This window comes from Tachysurus fulvidraco, chromosome 1 (assembly GCF_022655615.1).
Source record: "Tachysurus fulvidraco isolate hzauxx_2018 chromosome 1, HZAU_PFXX_2.0, whole genome shotgun sequence".
NCBI classification, from domain to species: Eukaryota; Metazoa; Chordata; class Actinopteri; order Siluriformes; family Bagridae; genus Tachysurus; species Tachysurus fulvidraco.
Window position 1 is genome coordinate 17014870 of NC_062518.1, and position 18556 is coordinate 17033425.

Sequence of the window (18556 nt, forward strand, 5' to 3'; positions counted from 1 at the left end):
AGAGAGAGAGAAGGAAGGAGAGAGAAAGATCAGTACAGCACAGTTAATTTGTAAACAGATTGGATTAAGCTGCCATTAAATCAGATACTACTGTGTGTGTGTGTATGTGTATGTGTGTGTGTGTGTGTGTGTGTATGTGTGTGTGTGTGTGTGTGTATGTGTGTGTGTGTGTGTTTTTCAGACATGCTCAGCAGTCTGTATCCTTAAGCAGCGAGCCACCTGTGATGAGCTGAACTTTGTTGATGATGAGCTTTGTGTTGCCGCTGAGTGATAACTGACCGGTGTGAAATCACCGTCTGGACCTGTACGAGTTCTGAGGTGGGACATGATACGGATCACAGCAGAGACGTCCACACAGAACAGTCAGAATGTCCACACAGAGACAGTCTGAATGTCCACACAGAGACAGTCTGAATGTCCACACAGAGACAGTCTGAATGTCCACACAGAGACAGTCTGAATGTCCACACAGTGACAGTCTGAATGTCCACACAGTGACAGTCTGAATGTCCACACAGTGACAGTCTGAATGTCCACACAGAGACAGTCTGAATGTCCACACAGAGACAGTCTGAATGTCCACACAGTGACAGTCTGAATGTCCACACAGTGACAGTCTGAATGTCCACACAGTGACAGTCTGAATGTCCACACAGAGTAATGAAATGAAGTAGCTCTTAGCTTAACATTTTTTTTTACAAAACAAATCTGACATTTCACTTAGATTAGTGTTCATATGGTGGCAGATCAAAGCGTATCGCTGCGAAGAACACGGCTGCTGCTGCTGCTGCAGAGAAATGAGCTCGGGTTTATTCCCTCTCCGTCTGAGCCTCACCTCTATAAAGTGCTGTAGTTGAGGGCAGTACGGGGCAGAAGACACAGCTGTATACACTCACAGCTCAGACACTACAACTAATCAAGACAATTTTGTATATTTACTCCATGTGACAAAGCACATCTACAATCCACGAACCGGAGGAATTTAAACAAGGACAGAAAATACTGCCTTCCTCTTCAGCAGACTGGAACACAGCTGTAGATGTTTCCATCAAGTCCCCATGAGAGAAATTAAGGGCAAGAAACTCTGGAGAACTTCAGGCCTTCTGCGATTCACAGAGCAGTTCTTCATGCATCTTTATTCTACACTTACAATGTACAGTAATAACCTCTAATAGTGTCATAACGCGTGTCAGTAGGCAGGAGGTGGTTATCTACCCCAGTGTTTAATCCTCACATTAGCATTAAAGCTTCTGGAGTTAAAGAGTCTGCTGGTGCAGCTGCAGGTGTTGGGTATCAGCCCTGTTTGTGGAGCTGAAGGTCTCTGCTGAAGAAGAAGTGCCCGTTTGTCTGGTTCTGATAGCAGTAATAATGAATTCTGGAGGATTTCTTCAGGTTACGTGTTTAAGACTGAGAATACTAATGCTCCGTCCCTGACACATGGGGTAATTAAAATGCTGGAGGACCGGACTCTGGGGTACGATGACTTTATTGTCAAGCTGAAGTGAATTGTTTCATGTCATGATTTTGTATCAACTCTTGTTCTTTTCAATGACAAGAGGATATTATGAAACTCCTTCAGTGTGTGTGTGTGGTCTAGCGATTCTTCAGTTCACACTGACTTTACTTCCTACTCGTGTTTATTTCCCACAGCAGTGGAACTCTTCTCAGAGGGGTTTCATCTTCTCCTGACATGGAGAAACCCTCACCATCATTAAATGTGTACAGGGACATTAGGAAGAAACATAAAGGACCTTTGTGTAGGTAGTAAACACATAAATCAGACCTCTGGTTAGAGCGAGACTGATATTGTGTTAAAGGTGCGGTGCGCGATGTGTGAGAAACTGAGTCGGGCCGACAAACAAAACAAACGTGTAGCCAATGAGCATAAAGGGGCGTGTCTTGTCAATATGTGGCGGAGACCTGCTGTTACCTCTCCCTTGGGTTCTAGGTGTTCTATCCCCTCAGTCAGCTGCCCCAGCAGGTTCCGCCATAATAGTTGCCTGGGTTACGTATGTATGTGTAGGCGGAGCTATCAAAACAGGGGTGGCACCCATTTGGGATAGGGACGTGTTTGTTTTAGTGATTTCAAATGTCAACATTGGCTTTCAAACATCGTGCACCGCACCTTTAAGTTCATATAGTGATATATAAGTGATAAGCAGCTACTGGGTTTAGCTATTACAGTATACACTGTTATCCCCAGATGCCCCAGACATTCCTGTGAGCCTCTCCTTCTTCTCCATCCACACCGTGTGCACCTGGGTAACTTCCATTTGTTTTTAGCTTTTAATTGATATATATGTCGTCTGATAAAATGTACCAATATTAACGTTCAGATGGTTAGGAGTCGTGTCCAAAGATTTTGACCAATTAATTAAAAGCATCTGAATTTTATTTTATTTTAATAATTTAATTTTATTTTAATAATTAATAATTTTAAGATTTTAAAATCGACTTCATAGTAGGGCTGGGTGATAAAACGATAACGATATGTATCGCGATAGACACGTGATCGATATCAATAAAAACGTGTTCGGTAAAACGTTGGATGTTTTTTGTTCTTCGCCGGAAGAAAATAGAGATAATGAAGCTCTCTGGTAACCTAGCAACGTAGGGAGTGCAATAACAATAATGATCGATATCGACCGATATGAAGCACTGATATCGTGATACAGTTTTCAGCCATATCGTCCAGCCCTGGTCCATTGTCATGATTCCATCTTAGTGTCCCAGTCCTTGGCAGTGCTTGGTTTCTTATCCCACTGTGTTCACCTGTTCTGTGTAAACATCCCGCTGTTCCGCATTTCCTCCTGTTTCTTTAACTTGGCTGTTAGAACCTGCATCTGTTTCACGTTTCTGTTACAAACCGAGCTTGGATTTTTTTTCTTGTTGCTAAAACTGACTGGATTTTATGGATGCAAACAATTTAAACATCTTTGTTAGTACAAAAACACAACAGTCAGTTATAACTGCATCGATCTGCAACTGCAGCAGCTCTTTAACTCGATTCACTTCATCACGATTTCCGTTCCTAGTGCTAATGAAAGATCCAGCCTGCACAGCCGCAGTCAGTGTGAGCAGTCTGCGTTAGCATTAGCGCTGGAACATCAACAATAAGCACAACAACCGCACATCACAATACAGGAACACACCAAACTTCTCCTGTGTTAATAAAGCCAAGTTTCTCTTCAGCACGAAACCTACAGCTCCTCAATGTCAGAATTATGAATCACACATGAAGACAGAAGAGTGCTTTTTGCCCCACTGGAGGCAATCTCTAAAAGACGCGTATGCTTGTTCTGACCTACTTCACGTCCATTTGATGGTCCTGCACACTCTGAAGCTATACCTGAGTTTTCTTCTGCTCAAGTTTTGGAGAAAGCTTTAAAAAAAACATGACTGTGAAGGAGGCACTTTCTTTGATGCACTCGCTAATCTTGAGCACAAAAAAAGATGAAAGGTTTTTTCTTCAAGGATCTTCCATCTAAGTAAATCTTTTATTTAAATGTAGACGTGATATTCGGGTACATAACATTCTGTCTGTCGGGTATTCAGGTAGTGATTAAAGCCGAGAAGTTTCTCAGTCCGATGAACAGGAGGATGCTCGGCTCCTGAGAAACAGAAGGCAAGACAAAAGGGGAAAAAGGACAAATGGTGGAGGATTGGGGGAATGGTGGCTTAGTGGTTAGCACGTCCACCTCACACCTCCAGGGTTGGGGGTTCGATTCCCACCTCCGCCTTGTGTGTGTGGAGTTTGCATGTTCTCCCCGTGCCTCGGGGGTTTCCTCCGGGTACTCCGGTTTCCTCCCCCGGTCCAAAGACATGCATGGTAGGTTGATTGGCATCTCTGGAAGATTGTCCATGGTGTGTGAGTGTGTGAGTGAATGAGAGTGTGTGTGTGCCCTGTGATGGGTTGGCACTCCGCCCAGGGTGTATCCTGCCTCGATGCCCGATGACGCCTGAGATAGGCACAGGCTCCCCGTGACCCGAGAAGTTCAGATAAGCGGTAGGGAATGCATGAATGAATGAATGGTGGATGATTTGATTTGCTGATGTGTTCTGTAAGGAGTCTTTAGCGTCAGGGCTGTAATAACTTTGCAGATTTACATTTCCAGCATTTAGCAAACTCACTTATCCAGAGTGATGCAATTGAGGGTTAGGGGCCTTGCTCAGGGGCCCAACAGTGGCAGCCTGGTGGACCTGTGATCGAACTCACAACCTTCAACCCTAACCACTAGACTACCACATGCCCACATAACAAAAGGTCGATACCGTCAAGTCTCTATAACTTAAAAAGAGACAGAATAAAAATAGATGCCTGTGAGGGAACAAGTGTATACAAGAACCAGTGAAAACAGCATCTCCACCTTCATCACACCATCAAGCAGTTTTAAAGGTATAATGTTTAGGACAAAATGCTTCATAATATTCACATTCATCTTGGTCTCAGTCAGGTTCCTGCCACCTAACGGACCTATGGCACTGTAGTGACCTTGGATGAGAAGGCAGCTGATTAAGTCTGGCTAATTATAGCCTGTCTTACATTGCATTAGTGTTCTGCATGTCTGTCACGTCAGTGCCAGATTAATAACGCTGATCCTCTCAGCCAGAGGTTGAAGCAATCATGCAGGAAAGCCGCAAGCTGTTCCTCCCCGAGCCAAACAGCAGCTTACGCTAAAAGCTTGTAAATCGTGACAAGCCTGATGATGCTCAGAACCTGCAGCGAACTCACTAATATGTTGGGTCGGGACAACATCGACGTTCTGATCCAAAATGTCTGTTAAATGCCAATAAAGATAGCACTATTTTAGATTCCTGACACTTTTCATATAATGGATAATAAAAGATTTCCCCGAAATTAAACGTGTTGCTCCATCAGCAAACGTTTTAGAGACACATGCACTTACCGGGCGTTTGCGACCTTGTGAATTTAATTGAAAACCCAAGTTTCTTTGGACGTTTATAGAAAGCAGCACCCACATTTGTTATTAAGATCTAACAGCTAATTTTGCCCCATGGTTTCCTCATTAACATGTAAAGTAGGAGACAAATGTTCCAGTGCAACACAATGCCTTTGAGTGTGATTGAGATAAACAACTTTATCATCCATAGTACTTTTTAATGATGATGTACGGGTTCAGGGCTGAATGATGGAGAGTCTATGGGCTTTCTGTTTCTTCCTGAGATGCACTGCAAATGAAACCAATTAATTGGTCTCACTTACATCCGGTAGCGCTGTTATATTGCTCATTCTGTTATGTTGTTCCAGGTTGTCTTTAAAGAAAAACTGCTAAGTGTTCTTCTCATCTTAAAGGTGCGGTCTCCGTTGTTTGAAAGCCAATGTTGACATATAAAATCACCAAAACAAACACGCCCCTAACCCAAACACGTCCCACCCCTGTATCGATAGCTCCGCCCACACATACATACGTAACCCAGGCGACTAACAGAAAGAAATGTGTCTTTATCATAGCTGAAGGGAAGAACAATACGATTGTAGATAAACAAACAAGCAAAAATGACACACAAGCATAATCATGTAAAGGACAAAGGCATATATTAGTTCTGTGTAACAAAGCAAAACCAACGTTACTCACCTATCGAGAAGGAAAAAAGCGCCTCGGCGTCTTAAGTAAAGTCGGCCACATACTCACAGGTCGGAGTTTCCTGAGTCAATAACTCCTGAGCTAAACGCTGTTACTACACAAAACACGGTTGTAGCTGCCTCTCTACATTACTACGATAAAAAAGAGGTGTTATTTGTGTAGTAACAGCGTTTAGCTCAGGAGTTATTGACTCGGGAAACTCCAACCTGTGAATATGTGGCCAACTTCCTGCTCCTTCAGTTCTCTCCAGCGCTGGAAAGCTGATCCTATATTAACACGTCCTACTTCTTGCCTTATCGTAAGCCTTTCTTCTCTTTCTTTCTATGTTTTTATCCTCCATGGCAATGTTAAAACCGCTTTCTGCTGATGTGACACATGCGCACTGAACACTCTCTCCACCCATATTGACAAGCCCCGCCCCTTTCTGCTCATTGGCTATATGTTAGTTTTGTATTTGTTTTGATTTCTGTTTATTATTCGGTCCGACTCAGTTTTCTGAAGCATTTCTCAAAAAATCGGAGACCCTGCCTTTAATGACAGTCTGTCCTCATTGTGTCTCGTCTCCAGGGGTGCAAGCGCCGAAAGACCTGTGTTGGACTTCGGGTTTGTGCAGCTTAATATATCCAGCTGCCAATGACTGAAGCTTATGTCTGGGGCAATGGAAGTGTGAGCAACACAGAGCAATACTAGTGAACCATGGCTGCCCATCGCATTCGTGTGACCAACAACAACAATGTTCTCCCACGATGCAAGTCAGAAGGCACACTGATTGACCTCAACGAGGACGTGTCAGAGGCCAGTCTTACAGAGGTCAAAGGTCAGTTCAAACCTCATGAAATGACATATTTAATATAAGGTATATAAAGTTGTACTCATTTTTTTTATTTCATCTCCTGTTCTAGTTCCTTCCCCCAGCGCATTGCGTTTGGACACCACTGCATCTTTTGGGACCGCACAGGAAGTAGTTGCCATCAAGGACTACTGCCCTAACAACTTCACCACGTTAAAGTTCTCCAAAGGAGATCGCCTGTACGTGTTGGATGCATCCGGAGGAGACTGGTGGTATGCTCACAACAACACAGAGATGGGATACATTCCCTCTTCATATGTCCAACCTGTTGGCTATCGAGACTCTTGTCTCAGTGACAGTGGAATGATTGACAACCTGGGAGACTCTTCGGACGAAGGCGTGAAGGAGTTAGACTTGTTGGGAGAGTGGACTGGAATGTCAGTGAAGTTCAATCAACCTTGCAACAGCAAAAACAACCCGTTTATAACAAATCCGTTTCTCAGCGGGACGGTGCAGAACCAGCTACAAACCCACAACACCAACCAACACAACAGCATCGACTTGCTTCTGTTTGAATCTCTGACTCCGTCCGCTCCTGTCTCTACGGCCAGCAGCAACGGCACCAGTAACGGATATGGTAGCAGCATTTTTGATGGCACCCCCACTAGCCCTAACGTGGAAACCTTGCAAGTGTTCCACAAGGACAACCCGTTTTTCCGAAGTAAAAGATCTTACAGTTTGTCAGAGTTGTCAGTCCTACAGTCTCAATCGACTCCTCCGTTGCAACCGTCCGAGTTCTATAGCGGTCTTAAAGCACCTTCTCCAGAGCAGTTTAAGAGCAGAGAGGACTTCAGAACAGCTTGGTTAAACCATAGGAAGTTGGCACGCTCGTGTCATGACCTTGATTCCTTGGGACAGAACCCAGGGTGGGGCCAAACACAACCAATTGAGACTAATATTGTTTGTAAGCTGGACAGTTGTGGTGGGGCAGTTCAACTGCCGGACACTAGCATCAGTATCCATGTTCCCGAGGGTCACGTTGCAGCTGGAGACACCCAGCAAATCTCCATGAAGGCATTACTGGATCCCCCACTGGAACTAAACAATGACAGGTGTACTACAGTCAGTCCTGTAGTCGAGATCAAACTCAGTAACATGGAGATAAAGTCGTTCATAACCTTGGAGATGAAAGTATCTGTAGAAGTAAAGAAAGAGAGCAGACAAATGACAAAGGTGGTATGCGTGAGGAGTGACAGTAAAGACGGCCCATACATCCCGATTCCTCAGGCTTACATATACGGCGACACGGTTCAGGTTCAGCTGGACAGCCTGGAACCTTGTATGTATGTCGCAGTTGTGGTCCAGTCCCAAAACATCTCCTTTAATTTAACAGTTTGGGATCAAGTAGTAAAGAAAATTACATTGGGCCTGTATGGACCCAAGCACATCCATCCGTCCTTTAAGACCGTGGTTGCGGTTTTTGGGCATGATTGTGCTCCGAAGATGCTGCTCGTGTCTGAAGTCGGGAAACAAGCTCAGTCCGCGCCTCCCGTTGCACTCCAGCTGTGGGGTAAGCACCAGTTTGTCCTCAACAGGCCTCAAGACCTTGAAATAGGCATGTACTCAAATATGTGCAACTACGAGGTAAAAATGAATGATCAGGCCAGGGTGGTCCGGGGCTTTCAGGTAAAACTCGGCAAGGTCAGTCGGCTCATATACGTCATCACGTCTCGAAATGCGCAAGAGCTGTCGGACTTCACCTTACGGGTTCAGGTGAAGGACGATCAGGATGGCATCCTTGCTCAATTCTGTGTCCAGACGCCGCAGCCGCCTCCTAAAACAGGAATCAGAGCTAACGGCCAGCGGAGATTCCTGAAGAAGAAGGAAGTAGGGAAAATTCTGTTGTCCCCTTTGGCCATCACCACTAAATACCCACAGTTTCAAGACCGCTGCATCACCAACTTAAAATTCGGTAAAGTGATCAAGACCGTGATCAGGCAAACAAAGAACCAGTATTTGCTGGAATATAAGAAGGGTGACATCATCGCCTTGCTAAGCGAGGAGAAGATCAAATTAAAAGGACAACTCTGGACCAAAGAGTGGTATATTGGTTACTATCAGGGAAAGACTGGACTTGTACATGTGAAAAATGTGCTTGTCTTAGGGAAAGTAAAGCCCATATATTTCTGTGGGCCAGACCTCACAACCTCAGCGCTCTTGGAACAGATTCTCAAGCCCTGCAAGTTTCTTACCTACATTTATGCCTCTGTGAGGACTGTGCTTATGGAGAACTTGGGAAACTGGAGGGCATTCGCAGATGCCCTAGGTTACGGTAATCTGCCCCTGACTTACTTCTGCAGGGCAGATTTGGATAGTGAACCTGAGAGAGTGGCTTCTGTGCTGGAGAAACTCAAAGAGGACTGCAACAACATGGACATGAAGGAGAAGAAATCTTTTCAGAAGGAACTCATGATGGTAAGTTCTAAAAGTATAATATCTGCCTGTAGGGGTGGGCGGCATGCGGTAGAATCTGATTACTATCGATTATACTAACCGTGTGCAAGCTTTACGTCATACAAATGAAGTGGCATGTCTCTGATGCAAGGCTGCTTAGGTCTGGATTTAAACCCAGCTTATTTAAAATCCCTTATCTGCCTTTCACTGATTAGAGCTAATGGCTAGCAGGCTAATTCTAATAAGAGTGTCGCTCTGGTCCGTTGTCCTTATCTCGCACAGCTGTGGGAAACCTGTGAATGCAGCAGCAACGTTTTTGATTTGCTGGCTCAGTCCTTAAAGGAAAAGCTTTAATCAGCCTGGCACAGGTTGGCGCTGTCAGTGGGCTCTGCACATATGGGGCTAGCGGTGTGCTAGCGCTGCTGTTTTTTTTTAATCTGCAGAAAAGAAAAAAACTAATCATAGCAACAGAAGTTCCGCCAGCTAAACAAAGCCACCCGTAGACCACTTTGAGCTGTACTGAGTACAACAAGGGAAGAGAATGTTAAGGATTTGTTTACGGGATTGTTTTATAAAGCATGTCGATGGAGATGAAGAGGCCAAATGCTCAGAAGAGAGAGAGAAGTTGTTCAGGACCTCCGAGCAGACCGTGATGGTGTACAATTTCCCAGCCACGGCCAAGATAAAGAAAGTGCAGAATCAGCTGAAAAAGTATTTCTGGGTTTGCTCTAGTGCACCAGCACAAGATTTGCTGCCTGCCCGAGTGCCCAAGTGCCTGAGCTCCGACGTTACGTTCTCTCCGGACGCTTTTAATTTGCGGTATGAAGTGAAAGGCAGTGATTTGATTTTCAGAGCTGCTGACAGGGAACGCTTCCAGCTGGTACGATGTGATATGGAGATTTTTAGTTCATTAATGCGACCCTGAAATCAAACAGCTCCAGTCTTCATTACACCCATATAATATTACTAATGATTAATAATTCACTTGGAGATCATCCAAGAAATTTCTATCTAGAAGTGTGTGCTTCACCCCCAGGAGACAGGCCTCGAGCTACACTAGCAGCTTATGGTTTGTTGGCATGTTTTTGGCTCCGTGTTGTGTCCGTCTCTCCCCCCCGCCCAGCCGATGGCGATTCCGACATTTTCCAATCACAGTAATCCGACAGGCGCTTTTTCAGAGGTGTTGTAATGGAATCGTGCCGCTTCAGACATCAACAAATATCCGGTTCCTTCTTGACCCTGTTGTGGCGTCTCCGTCAGTAAGAGTTAGTAAAAGGTTTTTGTGACACTTTCTCCTTTGAGCTGGATCACAAAGCTACCACCAGGTTTGTAGAAAAGACTTTTCAGGTTGTGCAGGTCTATAGCTATAAACCCAAACACAATAAAAGCACAGTTAGTGTGTATGTGTGTCTTTGATCTGCTGTCTAGTGCAGAAATCTCTGTGCCCAATATCACATAATTAACCCCAGTGGTGCTGTAAACCTTTCTTTTCATTTAACACTGACTAAGACACTCTCACTGCCTTTGTGTGTGTGTGTGTGTGTGTGAGAGTGTGTGAGTGTGTGTGTGTGTATGTGAGAGAGAGTGTGTGTGTGTGTGTGTGTGTTTGTACATAAGATTGTGTGTGTGTGTGAGAGAGAATGAGAGTGTGTGTGTGTGAGATTAAGAGTGTGTGTGTGTGTGTGTGTGTGTGAGAATGAGAGTGTGTTAGTGTGTGTGTGTGTGTGTGTGAGAGTAAGAGTGAGAGTAAGAGTGAGAGTAAGAGTGAGAGTAAGAGTGTGTGTGAGAGTGTGTGTGAGAGTGTGTGTGAGAGTGTGTGCGTGTGTGTGTATGTCTGTGTGTGTGTGTGTGTGTGTGTGTGTGTGTGTGTGTGTATGTGTGTGTGAGTGATAGGGAGACAGCCTTTAACTGTTATAAAAGTAGATGGCACTGCCAGGTTGAGCCCCATGTGAGCAGAGACACGGTCCTGTGAGACAACACATCATCAATAATTCATCAGTGTGGGAGGAGTTATGTGATAGTGGTGCGAGTGAGAGGAGCTTCATCACCCACAGCCTGCTGTGTGATCGCCTTCATCATGACCACACAAAGCCATCATTCTTCCTCTCACACCTTCCTGTGCTAATGTTTTCAGGACTAAATCGAGGTTAAATTTCAGCTCATATCCTCTGAATGCCACACGTGTCCGTGCCCTGCGGCGATGGCGTCATTATCAGCTTGTCCGTGTGCTTGTTCTCTAATAACGTGGGCAGTCTTTGTGCCAGGAGATTATGGAGATCCAACATGCTTTATCTCTTCACCTGATGACCTGGAACTAGTGATGCACTCTGTAGGTTTGTACATAAACCCATTTCCAGATTGTGCCCAGGTTCATGTGAGGTGGTTGTTTTGGTCTATTCCATCAGGTTTGGTGTGATTGTGTGTGTTTAGATGTTGGGATGGTGCTCACTAGTCCACGTGGAGATCGTGATCTGGTGCATATTTAGACGGTTTATTTTCACTGGCTTAGTTTAATCGTCTAATTAATTTTCATCTGCTCATCCTTGGATTATGCTTACACGGCAGCGGTGATTATCCACAAAGGTCCGATGCCCTTTAACCAGATGTTATACAGATGTGGATACATCTGTCTGTCCACAACAGACAATTTTGTAACACACACCTTCACATTATTGACTGTTATCGATCACAGAAGACACTCTGGTTGGCTGATCTTCAAGAACATCACATTGTTGGTTAGTTTAAAGGTGGGGTCTGCGTTGTTTGAGAAATGATATTGTTGTTTAGTTTAAAGGTGGGGTCTCCGTTGTTTGAGAAATCATATTGTTGTTTAGGTTAAAGGTGGCGTCTCCGTTGTTTGAGAAATCATATTGTTGTTTAGTTTAAAGGTGGGGTCTCCGTTGTTTGAGAAATCATATTGTTGTTTAGATTAAAGGTGGGGTCTGAGAGAACTGAAGGAGCAGGAAGTTGGCCACATATTCACAGGTTGGAGTTTCCCGAGTCAATAACTCCTGAGCTAAACTCTGTTACTACACAAATAACACCTCTTTTCTATCGTAGTAATGTAGAGAGGCAGCTACAACCGCATTTTGTGTAGTAACAGCGTTTAGCTCAGGAGTTATTGACTCGGGAAGCTCCAACCTGTGAATATGCGCACATGTACACATGCACACTGAACACTCTCTCCATCCATACTGACAAGACACGCCCCTTTCTGCTCACTGGCTACACATTTGTTTTGATGTTTGTTTTGTTTGGTGGCCCGACGCAGTTTTCAGAAGCATTTCTCAAATATCGGAGACCCCACCTTTAATCTGTAGAAGGTTTTATCTCCCAGTCCCGATGTTGAGGAGCTTCAGTGTTGCTCATGAAGGATCGTTGAACGTCTGATTTATTTTCCCTTACGGAAACACCGGAGCACATTTATACAATCCAGTCACAGCTCATGGGTGGTGTGTTTATTCCTCTGCAGGTTTAATCACAGGTTTCGCTCAGTTGAAGGTCACAGAGAACATCTGAATGAAATAAGAAGTATGAAATTAGAGAGCTTTATGTTTATTTTATACAAGGTCAGCAAGAGCAGGGCTACAGAATGTTCTGTACACAGTACACCAGGAGATAGTAAGGCTCGGTTCCTCTGCGATGACACGCTCGATGAGGCGTTCAGAAGGTAGATGTAAATATTCTTCCTGAGAAAAGACTATGATCCTGTTCTCTGCACAAGTGTGGCGTGGAAATGGCATCAGAATGAGAAACTGCAGCACTGCGGAGACAATTTACACACTCAGTGAAATGAGTTGGCTGCAGCTCATGAGAAGCTGTTTTATACGTTTCTGGTGAGCGAGTAACAGCAGCACGTCAGCGTGTACAGATGACATCGCTCAGCTTCACCACTACGTCTGTTGAGTCAGCTGCAGCGTGAGGCGAAGAAGCTGCTGTGCAGACAGAAAAGCAGGAACATTGCACAAAGAAATCTTTTACCCCTTTTTCCACCAAAAAGACCCAGGTGCTGATTCAGAGTTAGTGCTGGTGCTGGTTCAAAGTTAGTTCCACTGGAGAACCTTCCCCAAACGCGGCGAATCCGACGTGTACGTGCGGCTCCATGTAATCTGTATAAACTGAGGTTGTGATCGAGAACTTAACGTTATTTTATCATTAACACAGAAAAAAGTTAGCCTTAGCATGTAGCTACCTACTATCATGTGTGTTGATAACTGATCATATCACGGTAAAGTAAAAGTGTATTAAACATTAGTATACTTAAGGTACATTATCAAAATGCTAACAGTAGCCCCGCCCACAGCCCCGCCCACAAGCGGTTCTTAAGTCTAGACCAGCGACGTTTTGGTGCTACTTAAGAACCACTTTTCCTGGTTCAGAGCCGGTGCTTTGGCTGTCGAAAAAGAAAGAACTGGTTCTAAATTAGGCTCCGAACCTGCACTCAAACTGCCTCGGGGGTAAAGGGGCACTTACAGGCCTAAACACTGTACACACACTCACGTTATGACTGACGGAGAGCTGTGAGGAAGAGGAGGTACACAGATGATGGGATCTTGGGATGGGAATTGAACACTTAATATGAAGGTGGGTTCTGTGCGGCACTGAGGATTAACGCTCAAATTAAGAGCTCAAATTGACCTGAAACAACAGGAACACCAGGAGCCTGGAAGTCTGGAAGGACTGCTTTATGATCCCTGGGACAGCAAGTGCCTCCAATCTGAAAGATCATTACAGGCTGTATTGTTGAAATAAACCCATTCCCGAGCTCTCAGCAGCAGGTCAGCAGGGTTCACAGGACTGCCGTGTGGTGTGCAGAGGTGTGTGTGCGCTTTCTTTTGTTGTTGTTTGTGTGTATTACGACTCGTCTGTGTATGAGCAGTGCAGAGGAAACATCTGAGTAATTGTGTGTGTGGTCTCCATCACAGTATCCTGGCCTGACAATTAACCACAACTCTGTACCCCCTGCCCTCCTTTAATGTCCATCTCCTCTAGGAAACCACTCTGGCAGATGAAAATGCCCCCCCGCGATTACTCCCACTGCTGCACTCTATCTGCATTCTGAACATCAGAGCTATCTTAGTGCACTTCTGCACAAAGACCAACAGACTAACGAGTGTTTAGATGCTGAAATGGCCCTTTTTGGGTTTGAATGCCACTATTTTATTAAGGTGTGAGAGAATGTTCCAGCAATGTGTCTCCATGTGGTGTCTCCTGTGTGTTGGAGGCTCGTCTCACAGCCTGGGTGTGGATGGAAACGTGTCCTTTATTGCGACTGAGATCTGACCACCTCCGCTGTTGGTTTACACGGTCAGGCTGTGTCCCAGATGTGGTCAGCGTGGAGATACACACCGTTACGCTTGACCCCTGGCCTGAGGTGACGGTGCTGACCCACACCGTCCTCTGCACACACACACACCTTATGACGTTATTATAGCTGAGATGGTGCTCGCTTGTCAGCTAACTGAACATCTCACTGACCTTCTCGTGCTCTCATTTTACTCACACAATTAAATAACGCACGAATTAGTGTGAAAATCCAATCCCGTGTTACGTGTCCACACTCTAATGTCCTTTCTAATGTCTCCGTACACGTTCTAGAGCTCGTGTCTGACAGGAAAAGACGAAGTCACTGGCTCTGCGCTTCATTGTGGAGGAAGTTCAGTAGGTAACTCAGTTTGTGCTCCTCAGATGAAGTCGGGTCCGTTTGGACGGCAGCGTAATGAAGGTCTATAATTTGGCTTTCTTTCGTTCTCTCAGAAGTCAGAGGTGTAATATAGTGCAGTGTTTCCTTAGTATGACATAACAGCTTTGTTCCAACTCCAGAATGTTCCAGGCTGTACTTCAGGGTTATGTGCTTTTCAATGCAGTAATCTGTCTTTCCCTCACTACAGCACCGGGTGGTTTTATGTTGATGTCGGCGGCTCGCGCCGGCGAAGCGGAGGCTCTTAAGCGTCAGGTATAATTTATGTGAGCGGTGCAGGTGAAGCTCAGCCTTCACTCGAGTCCTCTGTATGAGAGATCGAGTCTCACAGCTGGCGGATAAACGGCGAGGTATCATTCGGCGCTGCGAGTGAGCGAGTGCAAATGACGCCCCCACCTGAACGCCAACGTGGGAGGAAGCGCAGGTGCTGATTTTACACATGCACAGATGTCTTTGTAATGGAAAGCTGTCAGCATGAGCAATAAACAGCACAAATCATTTATATGGAGGCGAGCAAGCTGATCTGACATCGGAGTCAGGATAAACGACGTCTCTGCTCTGTCACCTGACTGCACTTTAACTGCTCAATAAACAAGCTAACGAGCTAGCTGAGCTAGCCAGGACTGCCGTAAGGTCACATTGTGTTAGCTAACTCAAGCACAGAGACGTGTGGTGAAGATAGAAAGCTCAGCTGAGGTATTTTATTATGACCGGCTTTTACTCACCACAGGGGCACTTTTACACTAATGCTGCCTTCCTGGGGAACCTTTGGGATAACAACACACTCGTTAACAGTGTGACGAGAAACAGAACACTACAGCTCTAAAACACAATTAACCTTTAGTCTTGTGGGTTTAACAAAAACACACAACTTGGGACAATGCAGCTTTTACCAGCTGGACCCTGTGTGTCTCATCTCCAATATGTGTCTCACCCTCTGTGTGTCTCATCTCCAATATGTGTCTCACCATCTGTGTGTCTCATCTCCAATATGTGTCGCACCTCCTGTGTGTCTCATCTCCAATATGTGTCTCACCTCCTGTGTGTCTCATCTCCAATATGTCTCATTCCCTGTGTGTCTCATCTCCAATATGTGTCTCACCTCCTGTGTGTCTCATCTCCAATATGTGTCTCACCCTCTGTGTGTCTAATCTCCAATATGTGTCTCACCCTCTGTGTGTCTCATCTCCAATATGTGTCTCACCATCTGTGTGTCTCATCTCCAATATGTGTCGCACCTCCTGTGTGTCTCATCTCCAATATGTGTCTCACCTCCTGTGTGTCTCATCTCCAATATGTCTCATTCCCTGTGTGTCTCATCTCCAATATGTGTCTCACCTCCTGTGTGTCTCATCTCCAATATGTGTCTCACCCTCTGTGTGTCTAATCTCCAATATGTGTCTCACCATCTGTGTGTCTCATCTCCAATATGTGTCTCACCCTCTGTGTGTCTCATCTCCAATATGTGTCTCACCATCTGTGTGTCTCATCTCCAATATGTGTCTCACCTCCTGTGTGTCTCTTCTCCAATATGTCTCATTTCCTGTGTGTCTCATCTCCGATATGTGTCTCACCTCCTGTGTGTCTCATCTCCAATATGTGTCTCACCTCCTGTGTGTCTCATCTCCAATATGTGTCTCACCTCCTGTGTGTCTCATCTCCAATATGTCTCATTCCCTGTGTGTCTCATCTCCAATATGTGTCTCACCCTCTCTGTGTCTCATCTCCAATATGTGTCTCACCCTCTGTTTCATCTCCAATATGTGTCTCACCATCTGTGTGTCTCATCTCCAATATGTGTCTCACCTTCTGTGTCTCATCTCTAATATGTGTCTCACCTTCTGTGTCTCATCTCCAATATGTCTCACCCCCTGTGTGTCTCATCTCCAGTGTGTTTGTGTCTCACCCCCTGTGTGTCTCATCTCCAGTGTGTTTGTGTCTCACCCCCTGTGTGTCTCATCTCCAGTGTGTTTGTGTCTCACCCTCTGTGTTTCATCTCCAATATGTCTCATTCCCTGTGTGTCTCATCTCCAATACGTGTCTCACTTCCTGTGTGTCTCATCTCCAATATGTGTCTCACTTCCTGTGTCTCATCTCCAATATGTCTCACCCTCTGTGTGTCTCATCTCCAATATGTCTCACCCCCGTGTGTTTCATCTCCAATATGTGTCTCACCCCCCATGTGTCTCATCTCCAGTGTGTTTGTGTCTCACGCCCTGCGTGTCTCATTACCAGTGTCTGTCTCACTCCCAGTGTGATTGTCTCACTTAGTATGTCTCACCAAAGAGTGTCTCAGCTAGTGCTGTTTGTCTATATTTTCTTTCTCGTCTTCACTCTGCAAAATGCAGCCACGTGTGTGACGTGCGTGACGTGCGTGACGTGTGTGACGTGTATGATGTGTGTGACGTGTGTGAGGTGTGTGAGGTGTATGAGGAGATAAACACGTTCTGAGCTCCGGAGCACGTGGCTCAATTCTCCCCATCATTCAGCCTGTCAGGGGGAAACTGGCTGAGGAATGAAACAGCCCTGCAATCCCATTTGCCCCGTGTCCATCATTTCTTCCGTCTCACCTCCTATTCATCTGGCTGTAATGGAGGGCTGAGTGATTGGGGGACGTCCTGCACAGAGCGGAATTGCTTTCTGTCCGCTGCCTAGCGTCTGTGTGGGACGGAGACGGAGGTCAGTGCACGCTCACGATCACCTTCACTTGCTAATATAGACGCGCAGGGCTGAGGAGCGTCTCTGTGCTTGGCCTTTAGCACACACACTTCCTGAGAGATTGAAGTCTGTTTGGATTTAACACACAGTTAGTAAAGAGCGCTGTGATGTCGCTGTGACCAACACACATGTCTGGGAAGTGTCTCACACACACACACACACACACACACACACACACACACACACACACACACATATCTGGGAAGTGTCACAAGTGTGATAACCTAGTCTACACATATCATGCTTTCAAAGGACTAATCCAACACACACACACACACACACACACACACACGCACGCACGCGCACATATATACACACGCACACATACACACATACACGCACACACACACACACACACACGCACGCACACATACACACGCACGCACGCACACACACATACGCACACACACACACATACACACACACATGGACACACACACTCACACATACACACACACATACACCCACACACACGCACACATACACACGCACGCACACACACATACACACACATACACATACACACGCACACACACACACACACACTGGTGTTGGAAATGAAAGGCAATATTTATTATGTAAATCCTTGCATATGTGACTAAAAATAAAACAACACAAAATAAACACTCAGTGTGTGAGGTTTATAGAAAAGTCTATCACATTCTGGTTATGTGTTGAAAGACCAAAGAGCCAAACATTAATCTTCTACCCAGAGCCACACATTAATAACCCAAGCAGCATGGCAGAGTGGGGGCATTAATAAAACACAGCTCCACGATGTACGAGATACGAACACGTTGTTCACACATAAAGCAGACGTCAGAATTCGACTCCTCTGTATTTACTGTGTATAATATAAATGTGCAGACCTTCTGCAGTGGAGCTGCAGTTTTATGGAGCTTGGACTCAGACCAGGTGGATGTTGGACTATTAATACTCACATTAGTGAGGCTCCTGATTCAGCATTCCAGCTCTGTAAGAGCACTAACGCACCACCCAGGTGGTCCAGCCTGCTCCTGGCCTCCTGCATACTAATCCCACATTAAGGAACAGAATTCCTGTCATTAAGGAACAGAATTCCTGTCATTCCCTTCCAGAACAGTCATGTGGGGTTCAGCTCAGGAGGCATGTCAGGAGATGTTCAGTGTGAATGCCAGCAGAGATCTGAAGGAAGCGTGGTGGAGAATAGGATGTAGAGAAAGGAAGGAAGGAAGGAAGGAGTGGATGAGGCAGTTCTTGACTTGACAGTTTTCACATCTTCACAGTTTAATGACCTGTTCCTTCATC

General features: G+C 45.4%; 1 protein-coding gene across 4 annotated transcripts in view; it reads left to right on the forward strand.

Annotated features, from left to right (window-relative positions):
* sh3bp4a (SH3-domain binding protein 4a) overlaps positions 1 to 18556 on the forward strand; it is a 36663-nt gene that overhangs the window by 11227 nt on the left and 6880 nt on the right. For 2 of the 4 annotated variants that reach the window (XM_027156901.2, XM_027156904.2), the window contains 2 exons: positions 6174 to 6423; positions 6509 to 8871. In XM_027156901.2, coding sequence (XP_027012702.1) covers positions 6303 to 6423; positions 6509 to 8871 — 2484 coding nt within the window. In that variant the 5' untranslated portion in view covers positions 6174 to 6302. Of the gene's footprint in view, positions 1 to 181; positions 319 to 369; positions 1154 to 6173; positions 6424 to 6508; positions 8872 to 18556 lie in introns of those variants that run through there. The other 2 variants (XM_027156900.2, XM_047811511.1) reach the window with 2 other exon arrangements.